The 12,331-nt window shown below is 41.6% G+C and overlaps 1 protein-coding gene across 1 annotated transcript in view; it reads left to right on the plus strand.

Annotated features, from left to right (window-relative positions):
* col7a1 (collagen, type VII, alpha 1) overlaps positions 1-11,707 on the plus strand; it is a 61,871-nt gene extending 50,164 nt beyond the window's left edge. Inside the window, exons 105-118 of the mRNA XM_069707900.1 lie at positions 1,519-1,572; positions 1,823-1,876; positions 1,970-2,032; positions 2,129-2,191; positions 3,254-3,370; positions 4,120-4,197; positions 5,113-5,166; positions 5,412-5,460; positions 5,663-5,671; positions 8,050-8,136; positions 8,327-8,452; positions 8,961-9,134; positions 9,604-9,786; positions 9,946-11,707. Of these exons, the coding sequence (XP_069564001.1) occupies positions 1,519-1,572; positions 1,823-1,876; positions 1,970-2,032; positions 2,129-2,191; positions 3,254-3,370; positions 4,120-4,197; positions 5,113-5,166; positions 5,412-5,460; positions 5,663-5,671; positions 8,050-8,136; positions 8,327-8,452; positions 8,961-9,134; positions 9,604-9,786; positions 9,946-9,974 (1,140 nt within the window). The 3' untranslated portion in view covers positions 9,975-11,707. The remainder of the gene's footprint in view (positions 1-1,518; positions 1,573-1,822; positions 1,877-1,969; positions 2,033-2,128; positions 2,192-3,253; positions 3,371-4,119; positions 4,198-5,112; positions 5,167-5,411; positions 5,461-5,662; positions 5,672-8,049; positions 8,137-8,326; positions 8,453-8,960; positions 9,135-9,603; positions 9,787-9,945) is intronic.
* The last annotated feature ends 624 nt before the right edge of the window (positions 11,708-12,331 follow it).

Here is a 12,331-nt window from a genome sequence, read left to right on the forward strand (position 1 = left end):
GATCTCTTAACCAATCAAAGTTCAGACATTATTATTATTTTTTATCATAACCTTCATACAATCATGTAATCTCTGAAACCTGAGTGCAGCAGGAGAAAGAAGACAGCAAAAAAAAACCTTTCACTTGGATTTATGAAGGATTTCAGAAAGGCTTCTCCATCTCTTCTATTCGCTTGTTGACTTCGATCGTTCAACATCTAACCAGTTCATCCTTGAGTCAAAGTGAATTTATTCCAGAATCTGAAACATATGAAACTACGATTATCGCCTCACAGTTGTATAAATCCAAGTGGCCACATGTGAAGATATTTCCTGAAGGCAATCACGATAGGAAATGGATGAGGTCACAGTGATCTCGAATTTTGTCGGTTGTCCTTGAGGTTAAGAGAACGTTGTTACCAAATTTGAAGACATTTCCTGAAATATTGTGGAAGAATTGGTCACCGTGAAGTAACACTGACCTTTCACCTTTGATTCCCAAAATCGAATCACTTCATCCTTTGGACCAAGTAAACATTTGTCCCAGATTTCAAGAAATTCCCTGAAGGCACTCTTGAGATATTTTGTTTACGGGAATGGGACGGACGGACGGACGGACGAACAACCCAAATACATAATGCCTCCAGTAATGACTATCACCAGTGCGGAGGCAAAAAAAAAAAAAAAGGCTTACAGCTGCGTGCTGAGTTTGACCTTCTGACTGCATCTAAAGCAGATTAAGTTAATTCTTACTGAGAGGCAGTATTTCCAAGTCCAGCGTTCATCGGTGGGAATAACTATCACGAGTTATCTGGTCCTTGGTTCTGGTTTGGGGTTCTGACTTACTGATGGTTTTATTAGGAGGTATTTGTAAACAAAAATAATATCTTATTTTGTATATAATGAAACACAGAGTCCAACTGCATCAAGTTGTTTAAAATCAGAGTGGAAGCACAGGATCTTTACATAGTTTAGTACAGATATGAAGGTCAGTTTCACGTTGTTCTTCCTGTCTAATATTAAAATGTGTTTCTTAACGCTCTGTACCAGCTGTGAACCCTTGTACATTGTCTTTTGTTGTCATACTTTAATAACTCTGTTATTAAACTTAATGATTCACTAGCAGCCACAAAAGTTTGAAAGAAAAGTAAAAAAACGTGTCTGTTCATCCATCTTCCATGTCTGATAATTATAGCAGTGTGAAAGGACATTCATGTGTGCAGGTTTACGGGGGCTGATGTCATCAGCTCCTTCTGAGACCCACTTATCTTGCTTTTTACTTGCTATTACCGTCTGAAGAGCTGTTATCAGCAGAATAAAAGCGTCCGATTCTGCGTCATCTCCTTCAGCGACGGTAACTTGCTGCACAGAGTGTAAAAACAACAACGTGTCTAATGTTCCTACTAGTGTCTACAAGTGGAAGTTAAAAGAACAGTTTGTATGGATGGGCTCTCCAACTGGCAGGCACGCTGCATTTCTTCCATTCCAGCAATCACACGCCTTTTTGTGTCTGTCAGTAATGAACGTTTGTGTTTCCAGGGTGATCGAGGACCCAAAGGAGTTTGTGGAGGCGATGGACCCCGAGGAGAAAAGGTGAGGCAGCGAGAGGGTAAAAGGAATTGGTGGGAGGAAGAAGGATGGAAATAGGCATAAAAATAATAAGTTGATTCGTCAGAATTTTATAACTGCTGCGGTTTTTATACTGTCGGGTTTTTATTCTTCACATATAAAGCGTAAACAAAGCATGTTAACAACCAGCCGTTTGTATGAAATGGTCACTTTGTCCTTGTGTATTGCTCTATCTGTCTTGTATGAGTAAATTAATGTCTGTGTGTGCGTTCAGGGAGATGCTGGTGTTCATGGACGATCAGGGCTCCCTGGGAGAAAAGGTGAACAGGTATGAAAACAGGCATTATTTGGTGTGTAATCTGTCCATTTGTGCTTCTTCTACAACGGATCATCAAGTGAGTTGCTTTCTGTGTTTCTCCAGGGAGACGTTGGACCTCCTGGAGCCCTGGGGACCACCGGAAAAGAGGGACTAGTTGGTCCCAAGGTATGTGATGTCGAAATTGTTTTTTTCTTTTTTCTATCTTTTGTCTGAAAATTGTCCAAATGCAAAGTGTGAACAAATTTTTTTTCATGGCTTTAGGGTGACCGTGGCTTTGATGGACTTGCAGGACCCAAAGGAGCTCAGGGAGAGAAGGGTGAAAGGGTGAGTTACTAATTTCAGCTTCTTTCTATTTTTTGTAGTTTTGCAATAAGGGTACGTCATTATCCCAGCTCACCACAAGAAATACACATATATCATAATAGTACCAATAAAAAAACAGTGACAAAAACAGTTCAGCTCCCTAAAAAGTGTCCCATTTTGCCTTTTTATACCATTTCAGCCCTCATGAACTTAAACACTCAAACAACAGCCGTGATGTCAATTAAGTCTGTGAGGGTTTAGGGATCGGTGAGGATTTTGGAATTGGGCCTTGAAATCTACTTCTTATATTAAGTCAGGGAAGCAGAGAAACAGTCTCTTTAGTCAACAGATGGGAGGTGAAGAAAACATCCAAGGGCTTAAAGAGTGGCCTGTAAGTGAAGTGAAGTTATCAACCCTGCAGAAATTCAAAGAAAAGTCACTTTAGTAAAAACAAACTTATTTACGATGGAGTAAATAAGAGAAAATAGAATTAGAGGACTACACTAGAAGCTCGTGGACACTTTCATTTTGTCAAAGTAGCTCTCAGAGCCTGCTGAGATAATGTAACTTCAGTCCCTCCTGTTTAATTAGGAACTATTATGTCAATAAGGAATTACCTCACTTTTGTGTACATTTAATTTATATTGAGAAAACTGACCAAAAATCTTAAGAAAAAAGACATGTGGGTTTTAAAACATAGAGCATTGTGTTATCAGCATACAGGGAGAACTCAGTTCTCAGCTCCTCCTCTCCACAGTTACTTAAGGTGATTCCCAGGTGAATATTAGGTTATTTTGAGTAGTTATTATTTGTTTTGCAATTTTACCCAGAAGATAAAGAAAATACAAAATTTTATAACAAAAAGTAATTCCACTCAACTGTGGCTTTTTTAGTGTTCACCGAAGTATGAATAAAAAGGATATGAGTATTTGAAGCACTTATTGCCTCAAATATATACGTAAAAATCTAAAATTAGAATATTCTCATACATGTTGTACCCAACCTGCATTTTCACCATCATCACTGTAACATCAGGAAACATGAACTAATAACATGTGTTAACCGTCTCTGTGCTTCATGCAGGGGCCACCAGGTGTCCCTGGCCCTCCAGGTCCCCAAGGAGTGGATGGGGCCTCCGGCTTGACGGGAACACAAGGACCAGCTGGTGCTAAAGGCCCCGAGGGGCTCCAGGGACAAAAGGTGACTATCGTTACTTCAGTTTGATAATTTTAAATTTCACACTTTGCAGCAGCTGCATCAATTCTGACTGCAGAGATTTGATGGTGAGCTAGCGACACTCGGGCGTCTGAGTGACGTCATGGCAACGAGGATGAAACTTTTGACAGTTTTGACATAAGTATGATGTAAAATTTCTATAAAAAGCCTTTTTGTATTTCCTTTTTGTTGCTCGGTCGCTGCTTTGTTTGCCTCTTTCTTCTTCACCTGACTCTTCTGATTGCTGTGTATTGCTTCATGATGATTGACAGTTTGATGGGCCCCGTGTTTGACTGGCTTGTCTGCTTCATCATCAGGAAAATAAAGCCGTTGACAGGAGAGCAGGGCTGCGTCAGGTTCCTTTGAGAGATGCACCTTTTTTTTCAGACCAAGTCACTCTCTTAATTCATCCTTATTTTCCAGCGTACGAACATACAGATATTTCCCTCTGATGCAGCCTGCTGATCTGATGAGAAGATTAAAAAGCAATGAATTTAAAATAAGACAAAACCCGTGAACTTATGATATGATAGAGGACGTATAACAGGAGTACTGTATGAGAATATAAAGGGGAAATTAAAGGCTCTGTGTAAATAACGTGCAAAACATAAACTGTTATCTTTGTATCAGAGATTATTTAAGCGGAGCCGGTGGGACGATGTTCTGATGTTCTGATGGTTCACACCGCTCTAGATGTTCTGTATGTTCTAATGTGGTTTTGCTTGTTGTATCAGGGAGAGAGAGGTCCGATTGGTCCCGCCATGCCCGGTCCACGTGGGATCCCCGGGATCCCAGGGGAGCGTGGAGAGCAGGTCAGTGTCTCACCTGTCTCACCTCGCCACCATCTTTGATCAGAACCTTATTGAGGTCAAAAAATTGCAGTTTCCTTCATGGAAAGCATTTTGGCAAAGTGCCAAAAATGAATCTGGATGGAGGGCTGTGGGCCAAAAATACATGTTTATGTTACGTGAAATTGTATTTCATTAAAACGTGGTATACTTTACAGAAATATTATCATTCTAATATAACATTTCAGAATAATTAAAACACTCCTCTTTAATCTGCATAATAGAAACGTCATTATTTTGCAGAAATTATTGTCCAACATTTGTCCTGGCATTTTTTTCTAAATGTTTTCTTGTCGGTGGGTCACAGCGTCAATCTCTCGTCCTGACTGGCAGCTCAAAGTCAGTGATGTAGTTGTGAATAAATCGTAGGCCATTTAACGGTAAAGCTGAACTGCCTTGTGATGTACACTGCATTGAAACTCATATTATGTACTTTTTTTCTGCCGAAAATTTCATTTTTGTCTTAATAGTTAGGTTCTGACAGCATTTAAGAATAAGGAGACTAAGAATGAGTTCGTGCCAAACATGACCCGCTGGCCACAAGTTGGGCTGCTGTGGCACTGAATGACATCCCTCAATATGGCAAACAATTTTCTTCCTTTAATGCTTTGACATTTCAATTTCTATGGACCAAGAGGTGTAAAATTACACAACATATGATTAAAGCCTCATAGGGATCTCATACAAAGACAATTTTAATAATCTAATAGCCAATTTAGTATTCGGATGTGTATAAAACAGCGTCTCTATAAGTTTCTGCTTTAACCTTACACCACTTTGTCTGTGAAATGATGTCACACCTGGTCTCAGTCTGATGAATTCATGAGCTGCGAGCCTCTCTGCAGGTCGCATGTGTCCTAATACCTGTCCACGTTGCAGGGAGTGCTGGGCCCAGATGGAGCCAAGGGAGACAGAGGAGAACCGGGCATGACGGTCAGTGCTTGATCCCTACCGCAGGGCTCGATCTCAAGACACCAAATGGTGCACACACACAGACACACACAGACACACACACACACACACACACACACACACACACACACACACACACACACACACACACACACACACACACACACACACACACACACACACACACACACACACACACACACACACATTGACTTGATCGCAGCGTTGCGTTCGTAAGCGAGTCCCTTCTTTGTTTCTGAATTCAGGAGGATGAGGTCAGAGACTACGTTCGCTCCGAGATGACTCAGCACTGTGGTGAGTTTTCTAATGCAGCTTGCATTCCTAATTTCTAACAGTGTTGTCCTTAAATTCAACTTCAGATGGTAATCACAACCTCAGACAAACGCTTTGGAGGTATATAATGACAGAGAAGCTGCAGCGATGCCATGACTCCTCACTGACCTTTTATTATTCCCTCTCTTTGTGCCGGCTTCCTGTCCATCTGTCCGGTCCTCAGCGTGTGGAGGTGAGTGAGCCGTTCAGCTGCAGCAGAAAGAGAGAGCTGGACAGACGGGCTGTGATTTTGCATGAGTCACAGCAGTGTACTACAGCACATATGCTGCTGCAGAGTCTGTGGCGATACGTTTCAAGGACGTGCACACACATCCTGTCTCAGCGCACACTGGTGCAGCACCTCATGCTCTCTTTTATATTAGGGGTGGAAAAGTTAGAGATTATTAAAGCAAAAAGTTTTTCCCCTACTGGTCAACGCCTTCATCTCTGAGGCCAGAAGAATCCCAGAACCTCCTTCCTCAGTGGACAAAGACTCAACACAGATTTTATTACTCTGAAATAAGACTATTTCCAGCATACTAAGAACGTCTTACTAAGATTTAATCCCGATTTTGATCTCTAACACCATTTGAACTTTACGAACCGACCACTGACCTCACTCTTTTATTTAACCTGATCTTCATACATTGCAATACGCAGAAAAGGAGAGAAATCAGGTGAGCTGCAATGTGGTTTAACACGCATATAAATTACTACTGGGAGGTTTGTATGGCACATGCTTCCTGAGCTTTAAGAGATCCCCCAGGAAATCTGCGTAAATGGTAATGAACAGTTGACACTCCCAAACTCCAGATCAGACGTCTCCAACCTGTAGCTCGTTACCGGTTTCTGAGTAGACCGCTGAAAGTTTGAACAATATTCATTTTTCATGTATTTGTTTATTTTTTTAATTTGTCCGAGAGAACGACACTATCAACGGGATGGATTAACGAGTGGACGATCTCCGCTCACTCCCTCCCTCCACCTGTGTCTGTGCAGCAGAGGTTTAAGCTCCGCCCACAGTGAGACACAGAGATCAGAGGACAACAAACGGCTGCTCAGAAATTAGCTAAATAACATAAATACAACATTCGCAGCTGGACAGCAACAGCAGGGGGGCGGAGCCATGAAGAGTGCCTGTCACTGAGTGACTGAGAGAGCAAAGTCACACCCCGACTTTTCAAATGAAAAGCACACAGAAAAAAACATGCGCATGCTGTTGAATTTAAGCTGTCGTGATACAAAATGTGCGTTGAGTATCAGTTTGTTATTGTTCACATAAAAGAAGCTGATTCAGCTGGTTTGGGTGGAGCTCAGCTATGTGAATAAATGTTACTCAACGTGAGGAGCTCTGACACTTTGATTTTGTCGAAGTAGCTCTCAGAGGAAAAAAGGTTGGAGACCCTTGATCTAGGCGTTATTCAGGAATTAAAAAATATTAAAACAAAACACAGTTTCTGTATGATCTCGTCAAACAGACGCGGCACTTATCAGTCTTTGTTGTTTGGAATCCTCCTCATGGTGGAACAAGTTTCAGGAAACACTGATGTCTCACAAAAAAGTATTTAATGAATCTCGGTTAAGGAGAGTAGGAATAACAAATACTGGTCATCACTAGTTAACGGCATGTCGAGGATTCCTCTCTGCACCTGAATTTAACAGCCATAACAGACACTTTGTTCTACGAGTGAGTATTCTACATATCCCGAGGCTTTGGTACAGCTTATCTATCTGTCCAGGGTTGCTATGGCAACTGTAGGGTCACCTTAACCTTATAAGACATTTTTTTTCTCATACATTGAAGCTGTATTTGAAGGAATGTGCCTTAGATTGTGCCTAAAGAAGGACAACGTTAGCCTCATGCAGCGGTCCAGAGTGGAGATTATTTTAGACACCAATTAAGTATAATTGCAATGGAGATAAATAAAAGAGAACATATGAAATTAATAAAATAAAGACCCTCAAAATGATCAACTTCCCCAAAGCATGAAGTGATGAGGTGTTAATCGATTCGAGACCACGTGAGCATCCGTTGGCGCGGCATGATATGAAGGATGGCGAGGCAGCCTGCTGATAAATATGCAGCATCACGGAGAATGAGGCCAAAGTAGCATTTCACTCATGTTTAATTTATGAATTATTACCTCAAACCGTTTCATGCTTCATAATAAACAACTCATTAACAGCTTCAGTCGAATCACAGATTTTTACTCCGAGTCGAGTTAAAAAATGTTTGACTCGATTGACACAAGTCTGAACGGCCGTGACTTGAGTCTGTAAAGGATTGCAGCCGGTTTCTGGAAGACGATCCCTCGTGGATCAGTCTCACCAAAACCTGGAGGATCCTTTTCACTGGTGTCTGTGTTGGAGGGGTGGAAGGATGTCCGTGGTGCTTCAGGGGTGTTGTTGTCTGAATGTTTTCCTACCAGAAAGTTCTTCTTGTTCATCATTTTCCTTTCCCTTCCCTCCTGTCTAACACCTACCTGGCCCCTCCCCCCGTCGCTCTCTGAACCCCACCTTCGCTCTGTCGGTGTCCCCGTGTGTGCTCTCTGTCCTATCTGGCTCTCTCAGGTTCGGGCCCAATCACTCGGTCCCAGCCCGCGATCAGGGCTCGGCCTGCACCAGAGCAACAGCTGGTACTGAAGGGTGAGGAGGAGGGTGAGTGTTTCCTGTCTGTGTTCCCGTCCCTCTCACAGGTCTAACTGGTGCTGCTGCGTTTGGAGAGCTCTGAGTATTGGGTGGTTTTCTCATCAAGAAAACGGAGAACTCCGTTTGTGTCCCACCGACGATTAACATCTTCATAGATTCAGATTGAAGTGGAGGATGTTTTAACGTGCTCTTCTTTCAGGGCGAGAGCTGCGTGTGGTGGTCAACACCAACGACCCGGACTACGAGCACGTCTACTCCATCGAGGCCTACGACGACCCGCGGGACGAGCTGCTCTACTTCAGTCCGTCTGCCAACCAGAGTGACGGTACTTTGTGTTTCATACCGTGTTTCATGCAGTGAAGAAGTGAAGTCGCACAGCCTGGTCTCATGTCAAATGAGAAGAAAACCTGTGTGTGTTCTTTAATTGAAACTTATCATTGATGTAAACCAACACGTCGCTCGTTACCTGTTTCTGAGTAGCTCGCAGAAGGTTCGACCAAATGTGCAGTCTTATGTTTTGAACCTGTCCGAGAGATCGACGCTATCAACTGGACCGATTAACGAGCGGACGATCTCCCCTCGCTCCCTCCACTTGTGGAGCGTCTCATGTTGTGTCTGTGTTTCACTTTGTGCTCATTTCATGATTCTTAGATTGTTTCTCTCACAGCCTGCTTTAAGCACACACCATCCTGACTCGGAGAGCTTTTATTTTGAAAGTGTAGAGTGACCATCTTTATCCCCTCTTATTATGTTAATGTCTCTCTCTGCTCTTTTCTTTATTTATTGTATCTCTGCTGTTTGCGTGGATGTTTCGTGTCTGTGTGCGTCGACAGGTGAGGTTGACAAAAAGGAATCTGAGAAAACAGTCAGAGTCGAAAGAAAGAAATCAGCGAGCGCTGACGTTCAGAAAGCAGCGAGGGTCGGTGTTCAGAAAGCAGTCAAAGTTACGCCCGTCAGAGCGGTCAAGTCGAGATCAGTCAGGTCGGCGCGGGGAGTCGAAGGGGAAGGTAAACCGGCTCACCTGTTCTGGGATGTATTCAGGGTTCATTCTACTGTCCTGCCTGGTGTCGCTCTGAATGTCTCAGGCTGCGTTGGCTGTTCTGCTGTTGTTACACATATGAATTTATTATTGTTATGTTGTAGTATTAAAGACATGCATGCATCCTGCCACCTAACAGAGAAAGAGAAAGTGCTGATGTGCTGCTCTGCATCGAAACATATTGAAATGAAGACACTGGTTTGAGTGCTTATTTTAGATCTCTGTTGCTTCTCACTGCTGCTCTGCCTGTTGCCCTTTTCTCTTTGTCTTTGTGTGTATGCATACACACTGCTCACCTGTGTGTGTGTGTGTGTGTGTGTGTGTGTGTGTGTGTGTGTGTGTGTGTGTGTGTGTGTGTGTGTGTGTGTGTGTGTGTGTGTGTGTGTGTGTGTGTGTGTGTGTGTGTGTGTGTGTGTGTGTGTGTGTGTGCGCTGCAGCTCCAGCAGAACGCTGCCTGCTGCCGATGGAGGAGGGGAGCTGCGGACGCTACACTCTGCGCTGGTACTTTAACAGTCAGGTTGAGGCCTGCAGGCCGTTCATCTACAGCGGCTGTGAAGGAAACGACAATCGCTTCCTCCACCTGGAGGAGTGTGAGGAGGTCTGCCTCGGGGGGACCGAAGGTACACAAAGAAAACACACACACACACACACACACACACACACACACACACACACACACACACACACACACACACACACACACACACACACACACACACACACAGAAGTGTAATTCAGGTGTTTGATGTATGCAGACTAACGGATGATGTGTTGTGCAGGTTCTCATCCCTTGAAGACCGAACGATGATTGTGGCCACAGGATTGTTAACAGGAGTTAAATATAGCTTTTATAGATCAATATTTTTTTTCAAATTCCAGTGGTGTTGTTTGTTTTTGTTTATTTATTTTTTCTTTAAACCCAACCAAACTGTATCGCTCTGAGAGGAGGTATCACACCAATACCTTAAGAAAAAAATATACAAAAGTGTTTGTATGGTCAAAAAATACTTTTCTTCACAAACAAAAAAAACAGTTTTAACATTTGCACACTGAACAAGAATAGCTTTGCTGCTTTTTTTTCAGGCTTCATCCTGATTTTCCCAGTTTAAATTTACCAAAGTATTCAAATCAGTTTCTGTGGCGTACCAATAAAAGAACTAAGTACTAGTACGCAGATTAAAGAGTCAAGTTTTAAGACTAGTGAACAAATCTAAAAGAAAATACACAAATAAAATAATAACTGAACACATGAAAGTTGCCTTTGCAAAGAAGAACAAAAGATAAGACTGAATTAACAGAACTTTGTGTTAAATAACAGGACAAACTACAAATGGACTCACTGAACTGGTTATTACAGCGATGCTGTGTAAAAAAAAAAAAAAGTGCAACTTTATAGATTTGCTTATAATTTTGTTGCAGGTTTGGAAATATATAATCAAATTGTGCCAAATGAGGATGTTTAATCCTACTGTAGTGTTCCTCAACATAGAAACAAAAGAGTCACCTGCATGAAGTAAAGATATCTTGACTCAGCATTTTTCAACTTTGTTTCGATGATATCGTTCCTTTTAGTCAGTTTGATAAGCAAATGACTCCAAATACTAAAGTTTATTTACAACCCCGTTTTCAAAAAAGTTCACCACTGTGCTGCATCATCTCTTCTTTTAACAAACACTCTGTAAACGTTTGGGAACTGAGGAGACCAGTTTCTGGAGTTTTGAAAATGAAATGTGGTCCTATTATTGCCTCATAGGATTATAGCTGCTCAACAGTTCAGGGTCTCCTTTTATCGTATTTTTTAATTTCATGACGCTCAAAATGTTATCGTTGCTATGGAAAAGACAAAAGAATCAGCTTTGATGAAAAACAAAACTCTGCAGCATGATTGCTGAATTCATCTAAAATTAACCCAAAATCCAAACGTGATCTAAACGGCTGAATGTTTAAACAGCATAACGTATATTTTACCCCCTTTTTTAAAGTGTTTTTTAAGCTTCCTCTAAAGATCACTAACATTACGTATCATGTGCTAACACAATAGATTAGATAAATCTAGAGACATTTATATAAATACAAGAGTTTTAAGTTCTGTGACAGCTGTTTTCTTAATGTGCTGCACATTGGGAGTTTTTAATAACATGGTCTCCTACTATCGACTTCTTTTTCAACACAGTTGAAATTAACTGCAAGTTTCCTGATGCTGCTACACAAAAGATGAATGAGAACCCTGGATTCCTAAAATAAACATCTCACGCTTCTTTACACAAAAATAACTATGCAAGCACAAAAATATATATCACGTCATTATTCTGGATTATCATTTATATTAAATATGAAGAATCAAGCACAATATTCTGCCAATATTTTGTACATAATGTTTGTATTTTGGGGGGGAAGTTGTGTTCCTGTTCATGACTGCATGTTTACCTGCCAGAGAAAAGGTGCTATTTTTTAAAGGTATTTTTATACTGTGTGTTGAAAGCTCGTGTTTGTGTGTGGTACAAAGCTTTCTGTTTCTGTAGTAATATGGAACATGTTTAATAAGCATTTCAAATAAACCAAATGTTTGAATAAAAACTAAGTTAGTGTATTATTAATCTCTAAAAAAAACGGTGAACTTTAAAACACTCAAACACAAAAACAACCACATGTAGCTTTTGAACATGCGACCGTCTTATTAACAGGAAGTCTGATAATGTGTCAGTTTGATTTAATATTGTTGACATTGTTCTTCTCGCTCTGATCTGTTTCTGTTCATTTACACACAATAATATAATATTTCCAATCAAAGAAATCCACTATGTGTGTCTCCCTCTGTGTGCTCGTGTGTGTGACTGACTGATTAGAGGTTCTAATTTCATCAGCAGATTTTATTAATTAGCAGATTTTCTGCTTGTTGGCCGTGACTCCTCCTCCCTTGGTTTTTTCCGTGCTGTCTGCCCTCGGTTGATTTCCCCCGTTTCAAGACTCCATATCGGCTCCATCACACCTCGACTGGTCCCACACAGCTTCGTCGACTCCTCCTCCGCCTGACTCGGTTTCAGAAGTTCTCTCCATCAGCTCCTCCTTGTGCTGAAGGCTTATGTGTGTTGGCAGAAGCTGTGTGACAGCTTTTGCAAATGCTGCACACTTTGGTGAGGACACACTTGTGACTCACCGCCACTG

This window comes from Brachyistius frenatus, unplaced genomic scaffold (assembly GCF_029030835.1).
Source record: "Brachyistius frenatus isolate BFR_SWC_R1_liver_20210118 unplaced genomic scaffold, ASM2903083v1 Contig_4, whole genome shotgun sequence".
NCBI classification, from domain to species: Eukaryota; Metazoa; Chordata; class Actinopteri; family Embiotocidae; genus Brachyistius; species Brachyistius frenatus.